The sequence below is a fragment of the Phyllostomus discolor genome, chromosome 4 (genome assembly GCF_004126475.2).
Source record: "Phyllostomus discolor isolate MPI-MPIP mPhyDis1 chromosome 4, mPhyDis1.pri.v3, whole genome shotgun sequence".
Classification (NCBI taxonomy): Eukaryota; Metazoa; Chordata; class Mammalia; order Chiroptera; family Phyllostomidae; genus Phyllostomus; species Phyllostomus discolor.
The window spans coordinates 51,884,556-51,909,003 of record NC_040906.2 but is presented as its reverse complement, the minus strand read 5'-3'; the positions used below and the strand labels follow the sequence as shown (position 1 = coordinate 51,909,003).

Below are 24,448 nucleotides of genomic sequence, written 5' to 3'. Positions count from 1 at the left end.
AATTTTTACATTAGCAAGAAAAAAACAGGCTTCTGTTGAGCAACAACTATTTAAGTTTCTGTCAAGATAATAAATGTCATTAAAACATAATGACTTTAAAACTGTTAACCACTTATTCAGTTTGCATTTATTGAGCACCTCCTTCACCTAAGGCCCAGTGAAAGATGATCATTTTTCCCCTGCCCTCATGGTCATGTTCTAGTGCCATAAAAAAAAGTTGAATGCCTGGCTGGCGTAGCTCAGTGGATTGAGCTTGGGCTGTGAACCAAAGTGTTGCAGGTTCGATTTCCAGCCAGGGTACATTCCTGGGTTGCAGGCCATGACCCCCAGCAACCGCACATTGATGTGTGTGTGTCTCTCTCCTCTCTCCTCTCTCTCTCTCCCCCCTTCCCTTCCCTCTCTAAAAATAAATAAAATCTTAAAAAAAAAAAGCTGCATGCTTTCAATCAGTTAAATAAAACAAGGCCAATACATTAATATTAAAACAAAAATGTTAAGTAAAACTGAAAAGATGTGAATGCAGAACTCTTAGTACTAGAGACAATAACGCATTCCCGTACGTCATATAATATCAATTTACTGATGAGTTTTGTGGTTTATCTAGTCACTAGTTTTAAAACACATTCATTGAAAACAGGAGATTACATCACTGTACCAATGTTACCACTACAACTCTTACACTTATGGTTGAATATGATACTTTACTTTGATGTGTCCCAAGGTACAAAATGATTAAGAAAAAATGAAATATATGTCTGTAGACAAGGACCAATAGGGTACACTGGAAGTACAAGCAGGGTACTTAAATAAATAAGAGATACTCTGATTTTGAAAAATCTGTAATTTGTCTTCGAGTTACTAAAAGCCAATGTTGTTTTTCTGGTTAGCCAATGAACTTTCACACAATGAAAGTAAAGAAAAATGAAATCCAATATGTAAAACAATGCAGATAAAAGAAGTAGGTTACAAAATGTTAGAAACAAACCAAAAAAGTTACAAGATAATTTTCAGGTCCAAGATCCTCATCCAATACTGAACTAAATAATCCAAGGCTGATGGCTACCTATCTTTTTCTTAAGGATATCCAGAAAGGAATTATGCTATCATTTTAATGGTTGAGAAATTTAATTCATAAGAAAGTTAAAATCTAGAACTAAGTAACTGAACACGGATCTCTATGAGTCTCCGCATTAGTCCCCACAGGCTCAACATCATTCTTTTACAGAAACGTTACTTCTTGGATATAATCAGTTCAGGAAAACTTTAATTGAGGAATCTCACTTTTAGTAATAAAGTTCTAATAACATTAGATCACTGAAAAGGACTCAACCACACAGCATGATTCTTGAAAAGATAAACAATATATACAGAAGTTCTCCATAAAGACAACAAATTATAAAAGTTATATGGTCTACAGAATGCCCTAGACAAACGACTAGGCACGCAAAAACTTACAGATGAGGAAGGAGTGGAATGTGAGTGTGAGTTCTGAGGAGATCGGATTGCAGGAGGTATGCCTCTCACTGGACTTGAGCCATTCCCACCTTGGTACTGAGGGAAAAAGGAAACATCACTACTAAAAACAGGTTTAGATAAATGTTATTTTAGACACAGCATTAAGAATTAATTTAAATATATCTTATTTTAAATTAAATCCAGTAGTCCTTTAAATAGGTCAAGCAAAAGCAAAAGTAATGTTGGTCACAGCTAAGTCCCAAAAGACTCTAGAGAGATAATACTGATGGATCATGAGAACACGACAAGACCGTATTTCCTACAGGCCCTTATTTCTTCAACTTCTAACTACATATAACTTGTTATTACGGCAGACTAAAAGACAAATATTTCCCCCCCACAAACAATAAACATCTTATATTTCCTTCAAATTTGAGCATGAAACTAAAATCTGAAACTCAACAATAACTTTAAGAATTACAGTGATAGAACTGACACAATGACACTAACATTATAAATGTTTGTTCAGCCAGTAGAAACCCTAATCCCCCAAAACTTAACACATTTACATGTAGATGTTAGTAAACATAATCAACCATCTTAAAACAGAAGCAGCATTCTCAAGACCTGTCATATATCTAAATGTTTGTAGCACTATATACAAGTCTACAGGCTTGAGTTCCTTCTCCTTAACAGTATACAATCTAGTAAAAATCAATCCTTTCTTACATGCATGACATGTATTACAGTACATGATTTAGCTACATAGGGAGGGAAGCCACTCAATCTGTTCCATAGCTACCTCTCTCATTTCTCATGTTTCTGTATCAAGAATGGGAAGAGAAAATTTGCTGTTACTGGCTTCCTCGCAGGGTATTAGGCATGAGCAGCAGGGACGGGGACTTCTAGTGTGATCATTAAACAACTTCCTGTAACATAGGGGCTTTGTGGAATTTTTTCTTTTCTATCTTTTAAAAAAAAAATCTCTAGTGCCCAGCGTAACGCCCAGCACATACTGGCATTCAAGAGTCTTGAGATTTTATTTGAATTGATCCTACCTTTGGCAAAGATTCTTAATGATACTAACATTGAAGGAATAACGTCCACTAAAGAGTATTAGGTATCTTGTCATCACCAACAATTTTACCTTAGATTCTGCAAACGCCCCAAAAAAACAATGGAGAGGAGAAAAACAATGTTTTTTAAAATGTATCCCTTCCTCCAATCAGCAAATTCTCTTCTTATTCTCAAGCAAATTAAAAAAAAATATATATATATATATATATATATATTTCAACTGAGTAGATGATGCTTGTTGTTTTAATAAATAATGTTTATGTTTTATAATGTGAAACTGGCAGCTAGAGCATTTCTGTGTAGAAGCAAGGAAACATTCCAGAATTGGGTTACAATCTACATTTACCACTGTTTATTATTTTCAGGAACTCTTAGATTGACATTATTTAATCTCTATCCACAGGGCTCAAATGTTGCTGTAGTGTAGTATAGCCTGTATCAACAGGAGAAACAATCCTGAACAAGTAGCTGTTAGACTTTAAGTTCTACTCTTTGCTTTTCCATTTAGAATTTGTCTTTCTGTAGGCTACTTTATATTTGTGGTCCTCAGTTTCCTCATCTGTAAATACCTATTTTGCTTATCACCCAAGTTGTTATAAACAAATATGTGATAAAGTACTTTGAAAATTATTATGTACTATACCAATGTAGAAGTAAATTTTAATGTTCCTAGGAAGACAGGACATTACATAGACCGAACCTATGCTCTAATCAAATAGATAAATCAAAAGTTGACCTTGTGCTTCAAAGAAATTATCTCAGCCCATAGCAGAAATGCATTAAGAACTAAAGATGTTCCTTAATGAACTTACTTCAAAATAGTCGCTAATTTTGTGGCCACGTCCCCCAATACTTTTTCCTAAAATATAAAAGTAAAAAGTTTTATAGATTTAAAATCAGTCATTAATATTGCATAATGTCTTCTAATTTCATTAAAGCAAATCAATGAGTTAAAAAAAATCTAAGACAAAATGATTCATACCTGTAAATAATAAAAAAGCTTTTGTTAACACAAACCATAACTAACAATAACATGCTTTAATATGAATGCTCTTTTTAAAAATGTTTTCATTCTCTAAAAAGAGAATTGAAAATTCCAAATTTACAGGCTGTTTTTTAAAAAACTAGATTTTAGCCCTGGCTGGAGTAGCTCAGTGGATTGAGCGCCGGCTGCGAACCAAAGTGTCGCAGGTTCAATTCCCAGCCAGGGTACATGCCTGGGTTGCAGGCCATAACCCCCAGCAACCGCACATTGATGTTTCTCTCTATCTCCCTCCCTTCCCACTCTGAAAATAAATAAATAAAATCTTTAAAAAAACAAAACAAAAATAGATTTTAAATATTTTACTTATATGCTATATATTGATAAAGTGATCACAGCTCTTTAGTTAAAAGTTTTGCTCTAAAATGGACTCAGTTTTATAAAAATTGAATTAGGAAGTCGAAAAGAAATATGGTGTTTCGAGATGCTTTTTTGGATGGGGTTAATCCACCTTTCATAGGAACTATATAGAATACAAGATTTTTTCAAGTTACAAAAGAAAAAATTATGATACCATGAAATCAAAAGTTTTGCATAATAAAAACATGGATTTATCAATTCAATACTGACTTACATTTATTCATCTATATTATTCAAGAACTGTATCTTGAGTAGAAACTATGTGCCAGGCATTACTGCGGTGAACAAACAATACATTTAAAAGCTCAACAACCTCAGGTCAGCTTTGGCTCAAGCGGTTACTTTGTCATGGCAGACACTAAAAGCTCAACAACCTTAAATTCATTACTTGGAACAAGGTAGGGGAATTTCTTTTAAAACTTAGTTAAGAACTGAGGACTATAAATGCTACCTAGAAAGTCTGAACAATAATTTTGTACAGGTTTATTTAAAGGTCAGAAAGACAAAAAATTTTATGCCAAAGGAATTTTCCTTCTGCCTGTAACAACTTTCCTGCAGATTCTGAAGAAGTGCTATTTAATAAACACAGACTTTGGGGTTACCTACCCAGAACCTGTTTGTCCAACTGAACCCAAATTTTGTTAACATTCCCTTCCCTACACAGTACATGTAACTTTAGGGAAAGCTGACTCCCATCCAGCCTCAATTCCTATTCCCCTTCTGAGAAGAAATCTAATTATGTTCAGTTACCATCCCTTTTCCATGATGCCTGTATTTAAGGAGAACTTTTACCCATTTTCAATTTCAGATATGCACCTGATTTTTAAAAAATCCTCATCTGAGGACATGTTTATTCATTTTAGAGAAGAGGGGACAAGGAAAGAGAGAGACAGAGAGACAGACAAAAACATCAGTGTGAGAGAAACATCAATTAATTGCCTCCTATACATACCCCAACTGGAGAATCTAAACTACAACCCAGGTATGTGCCCTGACCAGGGATTGAACCTGCAACCTTTTGGTGTATGGGACGAAGCTCCAACCAACTAATCCAACCAGCCAGGGCAAGATGGGCCTGATTTTTTTTAAGGGCAACAATATTTTTGTTGGACATAAGTGGTTTTGGAATGGACACATGACCCAACTCTGGATGACAGGAGAGGTTTGAAGGTTACTTCAAAGAAACAGAAAAAAAAAATCCACAAAAAACCAGTCCTTTTCTTAATTCTTTGCTCTATTCTTGTGGTACCTCTATGCTGCAACTATTTGCATGCTTGACACCGTCCCAGAGGTCCTTTAACCCAGCCCTTTTCTTAAAGCAAATATGAGCCCTGGCCAGGTGGCTCAGCTGGTTAGATCATTGTCCCATACACCAAAAAGGTTGTAGTTCAAAATACCAAGGCAGGTAGTGTATAGAAGGCAACTGATCAATGTCTCTCTCTAAATGAATAAACATATCCTTGGGTGAGGATAAAAAAAAAAAGGATCAGCAAAAGCACTGGATGTATCAGTAAATCCAATAAAAACTAATGACCAGTCTAACACCATAGAAAATCAGACAATTCTGCATATGGCAGACCACAAAGAATCACATGGGGGCTCTTAAGGACATTGGTTGGATTAACCAACTCAGAAGCCCCACCCTATTTTAGACCTGCTTTAAATTGTGTTTTTTAAATCTAAAGTTGAAACAGACATAATTAATGTATCTTTATAGTAAATAAAGCTCCAAGTCCATTAACCAAAACTTCACCCTGGCTGGTCTGGCTCAGTGGATTGAACACTGGCCTGGGAACCAAAGGGTCACTGGTTCCGTTCCCAGTCAGGATACACACCTGGGTTGCAGGCCAGGTCCCCAGTAGGGGGTGCATGAGATGCAGCCACACATTATGTTTCTTTCCCTCTCTTTCCCCCTCTAAAAAATATAATAAAATAAAATCTTTAAAAACAAAAACGAAATTTGGAGGAACTACACTAAAACCAAAAAGTAGCTCAGGACAAAGTGAGATACAATATATCACACAACCAGAGAAGGTGCTAGAATGACTTCATTCCTTCTTTATGCAAAGACAAATGCTACAAATACATTCCTTGATGCCAGTGTCACATGTAAAAATACCAGTAAGTCACAGGTTCATGGTCCCAAATCATGTTATATATGTATAAAATCATTATGTATGTTGTAAGAGGCCACTTTATTATATTTAATTTTGAATGGCCAAATTAAATGACATTAGTATTTTGTTGTCCATTGTTAAGAAATTTTTAAGTCTAAGGAAAATAATTGTCTCAGTTCACATTACAAAAGGTAGATATTAAAAAAAATCATAAAGGACAGATATGAAAAGAAAAAGATGATACCTTAATAAAAGTTTCTCAATTATTTAGTTTTTTCCTTGGTAAATAAAAGGGATGAGTAAGTTTGGGTTTTCAAGTGAGATCTAAAGTTCTTAATCAATATCCTGATTCACATAAAAAAGAGAAAAATGAAAGTTATAAAGTAATGCTTGCCAAGGTTAGACATGACACTTATCTTATTAATTCTAATCTAAAAAATAAGGGAAATGTCAAAAAACCTAAACAGTAACCACACACTGTGGTACAAAAAGATTCCAATTTCATATTATTATTTCTTATTCAAAGTACATTCCTAAACTATTATTAAATGTAGGAATTATATAATAGCTTTAAAAATCATTAAAACTTATTTTATATTTAAACTATTAACTGGTTAAAAAACATAATAATTATAAATGCCTGTTTGGTCTGAAGGAAGATTCTGCTTCACTTACCCTGACTACTTTCATTCTGGTTTTCTGCTTTTCTCTTTCTTCCTCTGGATGACTCCGATTGTTTCTTCTCTGGTGTCTACAGAAAGCAAAGTTAACAGCATTTTTAAACCACAGTTTCATTATACAAAATTATTACAGTCAGTATAAAAACCATTTTTATTTTCAAATTAGAATACATGATGGGGGAAAGTAGGTTTACAGTTGCTCATATGGAAAACAATGCAATAATTAATAAATAATACAATAAAACTGTTTCGCAACTGAAAACCTACTTCTGCCCCAACCCTGCATCGTTCGACTCAATAGCGCCCACAGAATGTAAATGTGCACTTACATACAATTTATTTAAAACCCCAAATTTCCTACTCTGTAAACTTTTAAAATTTGAAGCATAAAAGACCTTGTACACATTACTTGAAATTTACATTTACAAAACTTGACTTGAGGTAAATGAAAAATATGAGAGTAATTAGCCTTTAAAAGATGCCCTTTAAATTCTTAACTGAATAGAGCTAAATAATAACAAAACCTTATGTTTTTCCTACTTGTTTTCTACTATTCACACATAGTCTATAAAAGTAACTTAGATAAGGAAAAATGAAGCAGAACACAAACCCTTATATACACAATCCTGACTATCAGCAGGACCATTTACCTGAATATGCCTAACAATTATTATCCAATTAACAGTTTGCAGTAAACTCATAGATCACCCCTCAGAACAAGGGTCAGCAAACTATAGTCCACTGGCCAATTCTCTCTGGATACCTGTTTTGTAGAATCCATAATCTAAGCATTACTTTTATATTCTTAAATGATTAAGAAATTTAAAAGTCAAAACAATATTTTATGATATGAAAGTTATAAGAAATTTAAATTTCACTTTCCATAAGTAAAGTTTTGTTGGAACACAGCCACACTCATTCATTTATGTACTTCCTACAGTTGCTTTCACATTATAATATCTGAGCTAAACAGTTCCAACAGAGGCCATATATATGGTCCACAAGGCCTAAAATAACTGGCCCTTTACAGAAAAAAGTCAGCAGACCCCTGACCTACATGATGGCTTGTTTTCAAATTCCAGATTTGTTCTTTTAGCTGATAGCAAGTATCTGCACCAGGCTAAAATAATGAGGAATTTTTGCGGAGGCTGATAGACTGTTGTGCTTAGATAGAATTAAACCCCAGAGCACAAGGCAACGGCACGGGACCCTCAGATTCTAGAAGTTTGGCATGTATGTCCAGTGCCAGAATGAAGAGTATTTGAAACATCAAGACAACTTAAATAAATCTCTAAGGGCAAAGTGGCTCCCAAACAAGGAAGGGACTTAACCCGTATTTTGATATCTATGAGTAGTTTAGATTAAGTAGTATGAATGACAATACATAATCTAACTCATATTGAGCACCTATGGTTCCTCTAAATATTATTTTGGAGGTTTTAAGTCGTCTCATCTCCATTTTGCCAACAAAGTAACAGATTCAGAGATTGGCACCAATGTTACTAGTCTCTGAATTCTTTAAAGATAAGAGTTATACCTTCTCCCCACATCACCGCTCCCACCCATGTGCACAGCACATAATTATTACTTGATAAATGCATGAATATTAAATAACTTACTCAAAGTAACCAGGATTCAAATCCAATTCTTTACATTTCCAAGGCCTAAATCCATTTTTTTTCTCTAACAGGCTATATGCCCTACATGTCAAGGACTGAATGAATCAGCTATGCAAAAATACTTCAAAATTATACTAAGTTTCTAAGTAAAAATTCATTATGACAGCAATTTACCTATATATGTTTCGCATCACAAACCAGGGAACTTAAAGAAATCCACAGTAACTACTCAGGATGCAGACTGATGTACCAGCAATTTAAGGTCAATAGTTAATTGGTTTAGTTTCACTGTCAAAATTAAAACATTCAAATTTCAACAATGCCCAATGTTCTATTTTCCTCATAATAAAAACAGCACCAAATTAAAAATTCCAAGTTAACATTTTTATAAAGAACTCTAAAAAAACCTATATTAGAGCAAAAGGATTGCCAAATAATAATTTATTCATATCCTTCCCAACTTAGTCTATATAAAAAATGTAATTCAAGGTCAAGAAGATAATGATTTTTCAGAACAGTTTTATACTAATTTTTAAGCATGGCAGGATCCCACTTGAACTCTAACTTAAATCTTGACTACTTCTGAATAAACAAAACAACCCCTACAAAATACAATTCTGTAAGTTATATTTGAAACATTTCCTATCAAAAAAACTAAAGAAAATATATAATGTTCTTAATGGCTACACATTGTTTTCTAAAGCATATTACAAAGAAAACTGAATCAGTGACAGATTGAGGGACTACATTTTAAAGGGTTAATAGGCTGGTTTCACCAGGGTGAACAAAATTTGATTTCTTTACTGCCATGCTTCTAAGAACCATTAAAATGCTATATTTACTGGCTATCTCCAAAAGGGGAGTGGGATGAAGGATAAAATATATGTACAAATTCTCAAACTTATTTGGGATAACATTCATTAAATATTTCACTAAATATGTAATTTAAGATATTTAAGTTCTTTTTTTTTTTAAAGACAAACACAGTGCTCACTTGGGCAGCACACAGACTAAAGTACGAACGATACATCAAAGATGAGCATGACACAGCTCCTGTACAAGGACGTCATGCAAATCTGTGAAGCATTCCTTGTATTTTAAGTCATGGGAATGCAATGTACAGCATAAGGAATGGAGTCAACAGTATTGTAATAACTATGTATAGTGACAGATGGTCACTAGACTTGGAGAGAGTACTTAGTAAGTCTGATAAATGTCTAATCACTATATAGTACCCCTGAAACTAATATAATACTATTATCAACTTAATTTTAAAGTAAATAATAAAAGACATAGATTTTTTGGTAAAAACTTTTTTCTCCAAGGCAAAATTTCCCCCAAGATAAAATTTTCTGGAACAGAGACGTGGGACAGTCTCCTTTGGGGGAAATATCACTTTGCCTAAAAACAAAAATGAGGGAGAAAAAACCCAAATGCATAATGACTTCAGTAAAGATAAAAACGCAACTAAGTTTACCTCCTTTAAACCAGAAAAGATTTTGAGAAAGAGGAGGAAAAAAGGATGACAGGACTGAAATTAAGACTGTATTACTGATGGGGGTAAGAAGTTGGAAATAAGTAATAAAAAACTAAAAAGTTGAACAAAATAAAAGGGAAACCTAGATATTCCTAAATTAGCTTATAAAGTAATTATCTCCCTTACAAACAGCATTTTCTGTCCCTTCTCCCAAACCCTAATCCTCTTCACCTATGTCTTAGTATGACTATCTGATGTCAACCCTTAATTTCACCCTCACCTCATAAATTATTTTAGGATTGTTCTGTCAGGCCAATGGACCACAACTTCCTAAGGAGCAAGTACCATGGGCTTCTGAAGAAACAGACTAAGAAATCTGTGGGTCCCTTATTTACTATAACTCTCAGTATGTCATTTAACCCAAGACTTGATTTTCTCCTCAATTGTAAATGTGATCACACAGGCAGAGGAGGACTGTGGGTACGAAAGGAGAAACATACCACAAACATACCTAGAATGGCATCTGGAACAAAGTGTGTACTCTATAAATGTCAGTGAGCACTCAAATTCCCTGATTTAAATTGCTATCCTTCTGTTACTATAAATATCCATGTACTTTTATGTTTTTCAAAACCTCAGTCATGCGTCACCTATTAAATGATCAGGAGCTTCTACCCTAATAACTCACAACTCGGGCTTGCAAAATAAGCATATTTCCTCTTTAAATTGTCTCATGCAACTCTGTTCTAGACTACAAGCCACAGAACCTATAAACTAAGGTCCTAAGTATCACATCATTAACCCTCATGCAAATATAGATTAAACAGTCTTTTGGTTTTGAATTTCAATAATCGGAGAACACCTATATTAAACAAAACAAAAACTCTCAATGAAGCCTACTGTTGCCAATTCTCCTGAGTCACTCATCTGCGAATGAACTTATCTGGGGGCTTTAGAACCTTGGGAATTTAGGATATGCAGAATCTTACCAAATATTTAATCTCTTAAATGGCTCATCACTGAAGAAGAGTTCAGAATACTACCTTTGATTTTTAAACTACACTCCAGGGGTACCTTAGGGGTAAGCAGGTTGTGCCTCAAAAATTATTAAAGAGGCCCTGGTCAATGTGGCTGAGTTGGCTGAAGCGTCATTTGGTAAACCAAAAGGGCCACAGGTTCGACTCCCAGTCAGGGTGCATGCCTAGGTTGTGGATCTGGACCCCAGTTGGGGTGGGTACAAGAAGCACCGGATTGGTGTTTCTCTCCATCTCTCTCCCTCTCTTGCCCTCTCTAAAATCAATAAGCATGTCTTCAGGTGAGGAATTAAAAAAAAAAAAAGCCCTGTTAAAAAAAGTCAATGTTAAATAGATGTTCTAGTCAAGAATATCATGTATACAAGATATAGTTTTGTCCAACCTACTGCTATAAAAATTAGGTCAGAATAATGCGTTATAAGAACACTGAAAATCTGTTGTAAAAATTTCCTTGCTGTTTTGTATCCAATTTAAATTTAGATAAACTATTATGAAATATGTACACCCTAAGTCAAGGAAGATTTTGAGCTGGCATGACCTGAAATTCATAGACTCTGTCTTTGCCTAAGAGACAAAACTTTAAAATTATCGAGAACTATTACCTGGAAATGTTTGCTTGAATCTTTGACACCTATAAGAAGATCACTGCTATATTGAAACTAGCAATATAGCAACATTTTGGGATCTTATAACTAAACAAGAGCATTTCCCTGCTATTCAATATAAATACAACTAATGTATCAGTAATTTTCCGTGTGGCCTATTTTCTGCTGTATTCCCTTTACTATTTAATAATATGTAATATCTAAGATGGTAGAGAGCTATCAAAACAAAACTGGGTAGCCACCCAACTAAAACATGTGCTGTCTTATAGATAACTTAATGCGTGCCAGTTCATATTTTAAAGCCTTAAAGATCTTTACTCCCTTCACAAATATACCAGCATCCACAACCAAACCAGTACGTAAAGGAAATATAATACTAAAGCAATCTTACTCTCCATTTTAGGTAGTTTTTTAACTTTCCATCCCTCAGTCTGACTTCTTAAAGCTCCTGTCACATGGACCCATTTTAATTTGCATTCACATGTATTTAAAAGAAGCATATGTATCAAGTCTTCAATATTGGTAGAATGCATGTTGTTTGCCATTTTCTTATCATTACATAGCATAACTATATCTTGGCATTTTCCCTTCTCTGGCTTTTCCTTTTTATTTGTCAAATAGTGTAAGTCATAAAATTAAAATAAAATTGGACTTTCTCCTCTAGTCATATAATCTTGTAAGTTGTTTTCAAATCATACAATCAGAGCAAAACAGCCATGCAAAACAACTGCTATGAAGGAAAAAAAAAACCCCAAAATTTCAAGATAACTTATTCTGGAAATGTTGGCATTTTGAGAGTACTTATAATAGTAAAATTTAGAAGAGTGATTTCCTAAGCTTTCGCCCCTTGTGACACTCATGGTGGAGTGACACGCTCCTGTATAATACATCCCTACAGGCATTTCCTTGATCGTGACTATAAGTCCTTACACAATTATTTCTTCAGGACAGACCCTCTTTTTTTCTTTTTTTAAGATTTTATTTATTTATTTTTAGGGAGGGAAGGGAGGGAGAGAGATAGAGAGAGAGAGAGAGAGAGAGAGAGAGAGAGAGAGAGAGAAACATCAATGTGCGGTTGCTGGGGGTTATGGCCTGCAACCCAGGAATGTACCCTGGCTGGGAATCAAACCTGGGACACTTTGGTTCCCAGCCCGTGCTCAATCCACTGAGCTAGGCCAGTCAGGGCCAGGACAGACCCTCTTAAATGTAAATGATGTGTCATAGAATATGCACGTTTAAAGTTTTTAAGACATTGTCAAATTGTACTTTCAAAGACACTATCAGCCACAGTTGGTGTGGCTAAGTGGGCTGAGTGCCAGCCTGCCAAATGAAAGGTCACTGGTTTGACTTTGGTCAGGGCACATGCTGGGGGTGTGTGAGAGGCAGCCAATTGATGATGCTTCTCTCCCTTTCTATCTCCCTTCCGCTTTCTCTAAAAAATTAAAAACCAAAACAAAAAAAGGTAACATCAATCTCACTAATACTAACACTACCTACCAATTTCAGCTCTGTTTACCTGATGTGTTTTCTCTGTGGCAATACTACATTTATTATCAGAAAAAAATGATTTCTTTATTTTTTAACAGAAATTGTTCTATCATTTATCTACTAGCACTGACTCTCAACACTAACTATACATCAAAATCACTTATAAAACTTTTATTTCAAGTTCATGCTCAAGTCCCCATTCCAAATTCAACCATTTCTGGAAAGAGACCAAAGGAATTCTTATTTTTAAAAACCTCCAAAAGTGATGCTGATGTATCATCATGATTAGCAATAGCCATCTACATTTAGAATAGTGTCATGTATTTCCTGCATATTCTATTTTAGAGAATCTCTAAAATTAATGTTATTCTTTATATATAATCTTCCATTCTGAATTAAAGACCAAAATTGTGACATATAGCTGAAAACTCATTAGGATATAAGAAGTCCAACCAGTTGTCATGGTTACTCAGTTATTTTTTTAGAAAAACTGAATTAACCTTAAAAAAAAAAAAAAAAAAAAAAGTAGGCCCTGGCTGGTGTAGCTCAGTGGATTGAGCATGGGCTGGGAACCAAAGTGTCCCAGGTTTGATTCCCAGCCAGGGTACATTCCTGGGTTGCAGGCCATAACCCCCAGCAACCGCACATTGATGTTTCTCTCTCTCTCTCTCTCTCTCTCTCTCTCTCTCTCTATCTATCTATCTATCTATCTCTCTATCTCTCTCCCTTCCCTCCCTAAAAATAAATAAAAATAAAGTCTTTAAAAAAAAAAAGTAAAATAGCCCTGGCTGGTGTGGCTCAGTGGAATAAGTTATTACTATTCCCTGATTGGGGAGAACCCACATGCCTGGGTTGCAGGCCAGGTCCCCAGTTGGGGGCATTCGAGAGGCATCTCTCCACATTGTTGTTTCTCTCCTCTCTTTTCTCCTTCTCTTTCCCTCTCTCTAAAAATAAATAAGTAACATCTTAAAAAAAAAAACACTGCCTCATCAAAAAACAAAAACAAAAAATAGTAAAATAATCACTATGTTCTACTGACATAAAAATACATCTACTATTTAAAAAATTCTACTATAGTATAAAATACTGAAACCAAATTTCTCGGTAATGTCAACTTATACCGAATGACCTTAAAATTCAGTCTAAAATCAGTATTTATCAGATAAAACGTTTGTGAAGTGCCGCTGTTAGTCCAGGAATATCTTGCATTGTCAAATTTGATGATCACTATAAATCACCTTAAATCTGAGTATTTCCAAAAAGAATACATTTTTTCAAAGGACTAACTAGGGTCATTTATCTTACTTGTAAGTTATACACTATTTTAGTTATGCAGAGAGAATGTACACATCAGTTGAGTATCACTCTGAAATAAGAGACACTTTGGAATTATCATTTTGACTGTCGACTTATTATCTTTGGGCAAAGTAATTAATCCTTCTGGGCTACTGTTTCCAAACTGAGAGATGTTAAGCTTCTATAGTTATAATCCAGCTCCATAGGTAAGGTGTTAAAACTTTATTCTCCTCCTCATTAATGGTTCTCCCAGAGGAGATATGCCCAGACCCCCAGAGGATATTTGGCAATATCTAGAGACATTTTTGGTTGCCACAACCACAGGCTACAGATACCTAATGTGTTAGTGATACTGCTGAACACCCTACATTGCTCAGGGCAATCCCACACCCACGCCACCACAAGGATTATCTGACCCCAAATGACACTTACGTTCAAGTGTTAGAAACCTTGTTTTGATGAAAACATGAGAATCATTCATAGTCGACAAAAAAACTACCATGTTAACAACTAAAGTGATGTTAACAAATATTTACTGACCACTGTGTATGGTTGAGGACTATACCAAGTTCCACTTTAAAGTATGTCTTCCTTCTTAAAATGACCTGGCATTTTTCTCTTTTAATCTTGTTTCCATCAATTGGCTCAGAACTTTCTTGCTCTAAAAACAACCAACCAGTTACACTAAATCAACTATATGTCTATTTGATAAATGGTTTACTATATTATCATTTTAAGACTCTATGACTTATAGTCTGGGTACTTATACTTTGAAAGGCTTCTCAGGTAAGTCTGACAAACAGTCCTCCACCTTTATAAAAACAGAGCCACAGAACCAATATTAGACCCACATTTGGTTTCCAGTTCACTTTTCCTTCTGGGAGACTAAGGACACGTATATTCACCAAGATAGACTCACTTCCTTTGCGTGACCCCCATCATATAACATACTTTAGGGTAAGACACTCTAATTTATAGCTGAATACAGTTCACATATAACAGTATGTCCTTTAATGTATAGCGGTAGAATTAGTTTTTTTAAATAAAATGAAGATTTTAAATGTAATTTCAGGATTTTCATGGGAACTTTTAAATCCTGTCATTTATAAAAATGATTATTAGTTTTAATAAGAGAAAGAAACAAATTTACTCCCCAAAAGAAACAAGGTATTTATTAATGTTACAAAATATACAATTTTGCATGCACACAGAGTACTCTCCTTCAAGACAACAATGATACTGTACATTTTATATATGGTAACAGTGTTATATACAATGTCTTAATAAAACAAATGACATAATAATACTGAGTAAGATTTATGGTTTGGCCCACCTAACATAGTAAGAAGTGAGAAAATAGTACCAGCAGGAAGATAAGTAAAGGAGAAAATAGTGGAACTCATCCAATATAATACCACAAAGATCATTTATCAGGCTAAAACATTTTAGAAAATAATGTAGGTGGTAGAATACAAAGAATATTTCTTAAAAACAACTAAATGTCTAACAATCTTGAGAAACTGAACAGATTTAAGTAGAATAAGGTAAAAGGTAATTCATTCAGGGAAAAGAGGCATAAAAATAATAACTTTCAGTGATACTTAAACTATATATCATTAAATTCATTTTCCAAGTTTTCTTCTTTCTTACTGGGTACTCAGACTAAGACATTAAAGAAAAGATTTGTCCAAATTATAACAAATACATATATAGACAAGTAACAGTTTAATAAATTTTAAAAAATCTAAAACCTAAAACTTAAGGCCAGTGTTACTTCTATTTTCAAACAGAATCATAACTTCCAATCAATCCTGAGTACCTAAGTGTTCACCGAGAAAACATTCAAGCTAAACACTATTAAAAAAGAAAAAAGGAAAAAGTAGAGATAGATGTGTATATAAAAACAAGGTTAAGAACAAAATATTCTAACCCCTCTCCTAATCTAGCCAATTTACTAAGAAGAGAACCCATTTAATCAATAAATACACGGTCATGTGTTACTTTTTAAAAACATCTTCAAAAAAGGAGAATTTACTTCTAAAAACAATATCACCAGTTCCAGAAATAGAAATAATGCCCTCCTGAAGCCAGGTCCAAGTTAGTTTTAGGTCCAATTCCCTAGTTTTCTTTATTTCTACTTCCTCTAAAATATGCAAATGAATCACACAAACTGTGGCCCTTTGAAAAGTCTTTTTTAAAAAGAACAAAAGTATTAATGCTTCAAATTGTCTTCAATACTATAACTCAAATGAGGGGGAAAACTTAAGTTACAAGACTACTTCTAAAACTTAATTCAAATGATAAAGCTAATCAGATCTTCTTTCATAAAATGGCCTTCATTAATCACTATTAGAGGTAAATTAAGATAATCAAGGTATCACATCTACATTATATTCTTTCCTTACAATTATTACACTTCTGAAAGTGGATCTAAGTTTAAATGCCTAGATGGAACAACTGTCTCAGTTCCTACATATCTATTACTTAAAATACCCTTAATCCTAAATAACTCAAAAATCCCCAAATGTACCTGGATAAAAAATAAATAGTAATTCAATGCCACGGTGCAAAGGAGAGGGTCACAAGGAGTTAAAGAACTGATACTCACCCAGGAGGAAGGGACAATAGAGACAGAATGTATGTTAAAGTCTTCGATTCTGATTAAAGTTATATATAAGTATTATAGAAGATAAAGATTAAATTGAGGGAAAAACAGAATCTGGCATGTGTGTCTGCTTTACAAACATTATTGTGTAGTACACTGAATGCAAGCGTACATGCATATGTAGACTTAAATGTGCTTCTCCAACATTATTAAAGATGATATAATTCAATGATATTTACATTCAGTCACAAATATCCCACCTCAGTAAGAAATAAAATAAAGCACAGAACTATATTCTACAACATCCCAAAAGAGAGGCAGGGAGGAGGAATGGTTATGGTACTAATATTCATTACACATTCCAAATGAGCTATATAAGATACACAGTTTATCTTAGTACCTTCAGGTAAGGTTGAGTGAGAATAGTAATTGTGCAAAATTTAGAGAAAGTAAAGATCTTTGTGTTTTGACATGGAAGATTCCTGCAAGAACTGCAGATCAAGGCAGGTTCTAAAACTTGGAAAACATAACTAAGAAACATGGGCTCCTTCTCTTATCCTCACAAAATAATCTGGACTTTTACCTAGCACATAAATCACACAGATCAAGTTTGTAACTCCTAAAGGCATTCTAAAACATTTTTAAAAAGGATGAGTGACCCCTCTCCCTCACACTTTCTTCCCTGTCCCTCTCATAAAATTGGTATCATTCCCCTCACACCCAAAACCCATTTTAATTCTTTGCTTCAGCTGATAACCTCTATTTTCACCATGAGGTAAGAAAAAGGTTATTAGGTTTGGAAATCCATCCATCAGGAGAAAGGCCGTCTGTAGTCATTTCTGCCTACAACTCACCCTGCCTATCAGAGTCTGGGTCTCACCAATCACACCACCTTAAGGAAACCATGTCAAGTTCTGGTTCTATTTTCTCCAGTCTCTTCAGCACTTTCCTCGTCCCATCATAACCCTGCTATAAACCCCCTTCCTTAGCACATGGTATGTCAAGCCTGTTAAGACTCTTGATACTGTCTCCTTTTCACCACAGTCAAGATTCTGCCAACAGCTGTCAATATCTGCTGCCACTATTTCCTCACTTTCCAATGCTTCCTTAACCAACTATAACCTGGCATCTTGCTACCATTAATATACTAAAACTAAGCAACAAATTCTTAGTAGCTTTTTACTGTCATTACCTTATATGACTTCAAGACACTCAATTCTTCTTCACTTTCTCCTTTTTCTTCCTACTATCTATCTACCTCTTTTCCCCAGGACACCCATCTTGCCTGATAATATTTCCTAGAGTTACACAAACTATCACAAGTTCATCTATAAAAGCAGTTTTTAAACTTTTGGGTCTCAGGAGTCTTCTACAAACTCTTAAAATCTGTTGAGGAACACCCCCCCAAAAAAGCTTTCATTCATGTGGTTTATAACCATCAATATTTACTATTTTAGCTTTTTTAAAAAAAGATTTTATTTATTTATTTTTAGAGAGGGAGAAAGAGAGAGAGAGAGAAACATCAATGTGTGGTTGCTGGGGGTCATGGCCTGCAACCCAGGCGTGTACCCTGACTGGGAATTGAACCTGCGACACTTTGGTTCCCAGCCCGCGCTCAATCCACTGAGCTACGCCAGCCAGGGCTACTATTTTAGCTTTTAAAACTAAAAAACTTTTAAACATCAGAACACACAGGTAGAGAACCCATACATTATCAGTGATGATATCACATGTCATTCAGCCTCTGTAAAGTTTCATTGTAAACTCAGGAGAAAATAAAAGTAGGAAAAAGCCAAATATGTCTTAGCATTACTTTTTTAAAAGGTAAGTAATGTTTTAGCACTGTTATAAAACTGTTTTAACCTTATGGACCCCCTGAAAGAGTCTCTGGGTCCCCAGGAGCCCTGAGACAACCCAATCACCTCACACCTATGTAGAAACTCCTAAATCTTTATCTACAGTCTGACCTCTTTCTTTCCCAAGCTATCACCTAAAGTTATGTACCTCTACATAATCCTAGGCTCTTCCCTTTCCTTCTTTACTCTCATTCAGTCATCAAACCCTACTGATTCTACTTTTAAAATCTAGCAGAATTTGAGAGCTTGTTAGAGAAATGCAATGCCCCACCCCAGACCCACATACAAAAAAATCCTTGGTAATTCACTTGTACATTAAAATCTGAGACACATGGGCCTGGGTGGTGATAGCATCAAAGTTAGAGAATCTGAAGCAGAAGGATATCTGAAAGGCAAACTTGAGAACACTAAATCAGAACCCCTCTTATTTGAAGTTTTTCCTCCTAAATCTAAACCTTGAAGGTCTGGAGTTTTGTAAAGGCATGGTATTCCTAAAGCAAATGATCTTCCCAACTTAGGTTTACCTTCCCATCAGTCTGATCCTCTACACTGCCACCTGGGGAGGACTTCTTTATCCCTATTTTTTCTTCCCTTAGCCCCTACACTTGAACAACTCCCCATCACCCAGGTAAAAGCCCAAATCCCTTTCTATGAAATAAAAAGGCTTTCTTTCAAACCCTGACCACTGCCTATCTTTCACCCTTCATGCATGTCGTCCCTATACCACAAGATGCAAACCAGCTGAATCACCTCCGCAGCAGAATCACCCATGCTTCCATGCAAAAGCAAAAGCAAAAGCAAAAGCAAAAACATATCCTAGTCCCTCTGCCTGCCTTCTCATACTTTGCCCTTGTTCTCAGAATGAATCCATACCCTTTCGTAACAACTGTCATTGCTTCTCTGAAGGAAGACTTCTCTTCTCCCTCCTCTCCCTTGCAGGCAGATGGAATTAGGGGTTTCTTGCTCTTTGATCTCATAGCACCTTGTCCTTGTTTACACTTATTTCAACAGCCCACACTGTTTATAAAGTAGTCTGTCCTACTTAATACTGATCTCTAGTGAAGGCAGAAATAATATCCTATTCATATTTACATTCTCTGTGCTTGGGCAGAGGTTAGAAGATAGTAGATAAGTAATAAATGCTTAATGAAAACAGTAAATTTTCAGAGTCTGTTGAATAGACCTAGACAGATATAAAATAAAGCAAAACAAATCAACACCTTCCTACCTACTATAGGCAATTTCATTAACAAAAGGAGAAACTTACATTTAGAACTTACATTTAGAACCTATATCTACATTTAGAAATAAAGGAAAATCCATTTATGAAGCAATTCATATATTAACTGAAATGAAAAATTTCAGTTAAAGTAGATTCAATTAGCCTAACAATAAATATATGTTTTCCAGCTTTAATAGTAAAAGAATAAACAGAATACAGTAGGGTTCTGGGTATCTGAAGAGTACTAGGTAGGAGGGTACAGAGTAGGGAAACCTAAAATCTTCGTAAGTTCTTAGAGGGACTCAACAGACAATGCTAACTGATAAAACAAAATAGCAAGTTACACACATTATTTATATTATAAAATGTGGAAATAAATACCAGGAAGAAAAGCTAAAAAAAAAACAAACAAACAGAGGGGTGTGGGGAAAATGGCTGGTAGGGAACTGCTTTTTAAAATTAAATAAATAAATGAAGCTTTTAGTACTATGTGTTCATAAAAGCAAAAACTATTATTTTTTTAAAGTAATGATTAGGAAATGGATTACCAAAAGAATAAAATGACATCAGAAGACAATGAAATGCTACATGAACTCTACTACTTGGTGTACAGGGAAAAAGGAGTACCTCTGCAATTTACTCTTTACTTCCAACAACTTAATGGGCTATGAATATATGCCTCTTGATCTGTATGAAATTTCACCACAAAGGAACTCAATAATTAAGGTGTGCAGTATAGAAGAAATAAAACCTGGGACTCATTTTCCAGACATGTGGCTTCTTATAATGGAAAGACAAAAAAAAATATGCTTCTTCAAATCTTAAGGAAAATGTATAATCTGTAGTTATTTTTAAAATATTGTGCCACTTAACTTAAACCATTAATTTCTAAAACTTCCAGATACAGAACAGCAAAACTCAAAATATTAAGATTTTCCATTGCTGCCCCTATAGCAAGATTTCTATGCAAATAAAGCTAAGTACATCCAATGGTGAAACAAATTGTATTTCACTGCAAGTGCCACTATGGCATTAAAAAAATTTTTTTTATTAAAAACTTAACCAAAAAATGATTCTTGTAATTCTTTAAAGGGAAGTGCTATTTTCTTACTGAGTGATTCTTTTAAAGGAATCAAATACTGCATCTATAAAAAACATAGAAATATATGTTACAGGTGATCTAACTTTTTCCTATGTTTTACTATTTAAAAAAACCAGAAACACCAGATTTGGTGAACAGAAAGAGGAAATATATAAAATTATTTTTTTGCTCTTTATAACATAAAAGCCTGTGAAAGAGGAGGCACGTGAATTTACTAAATAGACCCAAATCTGGAAATATCAAGAAATATTTCAAAGTCCAAGAAATATAAAATGAAAACATTCTTGATATAGTTTTTGAAAAACTGTACTTTGTCTAGATCTAAACCTATAATTTTTAAAGTCTCAGTATAACTGTGTTAATTTAAAAAAACTAAACTGTGACAGTCTGGTACTTTAGGGGCTACTAACGCTTACCTCAAGGGAACCTACTGCAGATAAAGTCCCGTCACTTGCACAGTCCTTTCAGCTGCCTGCCAGTTGTCTCTGTGGAAGGGAAAGCCTGATGAGTGAGAGCCCTATGCCACACTCCTTCCGAGTGTCAGGGTGCCTGCACAGAACTGCACAGAGCTGTCTACCCGGAGATTCCTAGATGCTTTCCATGACACAGGCTTTACAAAGATGCCACCTTTGATATTCCCTTTCCACTGAACACCAGAACTGAATGGCTAAGAGTTACTGAGTGCTAATGACATTCTGGTATTATCAAAGTTATACACCTACACTAACCCAAATTAAAAAAAAAAAAGACTAAAATGGATCAAGTAGAAATAATTTAACACTGACAGGGAAAACATACATACACAGACACATACGCACATATACACCGAAGAAAGAACTCTATAATTTGAGAACAGATAATATTACAAGCTACAGCCAAAAAAAGTAAAGTTGCAGCATCAATTAGTAAATGCTAAAACTCAGACATTCCTGTCTACACATTTTAAAAAGATGTCACCAAGTATATTATGCTCAATGTGAACTCTACCATGGATCCAAATGACTACTTACAAAATTCAATGTATTTTCTTATTGGGGTCAGTAAGTGGGTGGGAAGGGAGATTTTTTCAGATATGTTTAAGTAAGAAATGTGAAAATCAACAGCATGAAATTCCACAAGAGATTTCACAAAGAGAAAAAAACCTTGTATCTGTATCTCAGAAAGTAAACAAACCCTTACTCAGAGCCAAGCTAAAAGGATTTAACAAGAAATAGAAAACTGTGAAACAGTGTATTGCAAAAACCATCTTCTTCTCCTAGAATTATGAATGGCTACTGTCTTCCAATAAGAATACCTATACCACAAGTTTGGCTACATAACTAAAAAAACTATATTTTCTTTCTATCAAATACAGTCTTCAGTCTGAATGCTGTGCTTCACAGGCAGAGTAAAATGCTCCTACAAAAAAAAAAACTTTAAAAAGCATTAACATTTAGCACAAGAGATGATGGAAAAAACCTATTTAATTTTTTAAAAGGATGATTCCAGCTTTTATTTTAACAGCACCATATTTAAAATGAAGTTACTTACCTCTGATTCTTTGTCACTTAAAGATCCCAAGCTTCCAAAACTATGATTAGAGCTTTCATTATTTGTTGAGGCCTGTTAAAGATTTTTAAAAAGGTAAAAGTTAGAAATAATTTTAAATGAAACATATTACAAAAAGTAAATTATCCTCATAAATTAAAAATAAAGTATGATTCCTTTCATCAAGGAAGTCAAGTAAGGTAAAAATAAAGAAATACCAACCTGTTAACACTATAAATATCTTGAAAAGTTTTACCAAGTCAATAAAGTTCTGCTGTATTTTAGGAACAAATTTACTAGTTATTGTTTTTTTTTTTTTAAGTTTTTTTTTTAAATTTTTATTTTTAGAGAGAGGGGAAGGGAGGAAAAAAAGAGAGGAAGAAAAACATCAATGTGGGAGAGAAACATCAATGATAAGAGAAATATCATTGGTTACCTCTCAAATGCCCCCAACTGGGCATCTAGCCAGGAACCCAGGCATGTGCCCTGATCGGGAACTGAACCTTCTGGTTCATGGGACAGCACTCAACTCCCTGAGCCAGACCAGGCATGGCCATTTTACAAAACCAAATTCAGAAGCAAAGGAATTGGGCTATTGTTAGGCTAACAAGATCCCTAAAACTACTACCCAATGTATTAAAAACTAATGTTTCCTTTAACTGAAAGTACAATTTGTGCTCCTTAATTCTCTTCACAATCTTATCAAATTCCATCACATTCCATTCATACCCATTGGCCTTTTCTTCATATTAACTGGACAATCTTTGTTTTTTTGTTTAAGTGTTTTAAGAAAAATTTATCATGTTGACCATTTTAATTGCTTCGCTCAAGCAATTTCCTTTACATTTCTTTTACAATGTTTTTTTGAACTGTGACCAACAGAATTGAGTTGTTATTCTGCAGGATGTTTGCTATGTTTCAAAGAGGTTTCTATGGTGCTTATTATTTTGTAGCCTTTTTTGGACCAACAGTAGATCAGATACATGTCTTCCAGGAATGTTTAGACCAGAAGATGACAGGCTATGGCATATATGCCAAAGATGATGTACAAATCAACTTCATGGGCATCCACGCCAGCTGATAATCAGTTTACCTTCAATCTGTAACAGTAGCTGTTAGTATTAAAAGGCTGAAAAAGTTGGACTATAATTACTGTTATACTAATTTCCAATCAGATGACTGTGAGATATTGCATACATATCCAATATGATGCTGGACACTGTAAAATGTTTTCTACATAAATAGCACTCAAATTGATTTAAGATTCAAGCACTATTTAGAGGAAGTTATATAATCTAATTAGAGCAAGGTGATCAAACTTGAAACAAAGAACACCATATAAACAGCAATTAAGAAATGATAAACTATAAAGATTCAGGGACAGTGGAGCAGTAGCAGCATTTTTGAGCATCTCTAAATCTCCATGTAAAAACATAAACTCCAAACCTAGACACAACATCTACAACGCAACTGGATAAACTAGGGATCTCCCCAACATAGCAGGTGGGAACAGATCACCAAACACAGGACCTGCACTGGTATAAGAGGAAGCAAAAAGAGGGTGTCTGCCAGATCTGGCAACAGAAACTCCCAAAACAGCAAATGCAAATTGACCAGTAAGTAAATTTGAGTACAGACACTATACTGGAGGAGTTTCTGCCCTTTCCAACAGTGACTAACCGCAAAGGGTCCATCGTGAAGTCTAAAGAAGTTGGAGCAATGTAGCCCCTATGAACTTTTGAAACTGACCCTTCATTAAGGGTGTCACAGTAAAAATAAATTACTGCATATGGAAGCAAAATTAAGCACAACAGGTACAATGAAGATAAAGGAAACAGAATGTCAAAATAAAAGTGGGAAAAGGAGCAAAGCTTATGAATCTCAAA

General features: G+C 34.6%; 1 protein-coding gene and 1 non-coding gene across 5 annotated transcripts in view; one reads left to right on the top strand and one right to left on the bottom strand.

The window, feature by feature from the left end:
- Positions 1 to 24,448, bottom strand: part of TLK1 (tousled like kinase 1) — a 140,363-nt gene that overhangs the window by 46,806 nt on the left and 69,109 nt on the right. Inside the window, exons 2-6 of one of the 4 annotated variants that reach the window (XM_036023302.1) lie at positions 22,566 to 22,637; positions 21,452 to 21,520; positions 6,727 to 6,802; positions 3,345 to 3,391; positions 1,456 to 1,551 (exon numbers count right to left, since the gene is read on the bottom strand). Coding sequence is in view for 3 of the 4 variants with exons in the window: in XM_028510949.2 (XP_028366750.1) it covers positions 1,456 to 1,551; positions 3,345 to 3,391; positions 6,727 to 6,802; positions 22,566 to 22,637 (291 nt within the window). In the remaining variant the exon portion in view is untranslated. Of the gene's footprint in view, positions 1 to 1,455; positions 1,552 to 3,344; positions 3,392 to 6,726; positions 6,803 to 21,451; positions 21,521 to 22,565; positions 22,638 to 24,448 lie in introns of those variants that run through there. The other 3 variants (XM_028510949.2, XM_036023301.1, XM_036023300.1) reach the window with 3 other exon arrangements.
- LOC114495820 lies at positions 9,337 to 9,448 on the top strand. Its single transcript, XR_003684486.1, has one exon. It is a non-coding gene; the product is annotated as a U6 spliceosomal RNA (small nuclear RNA).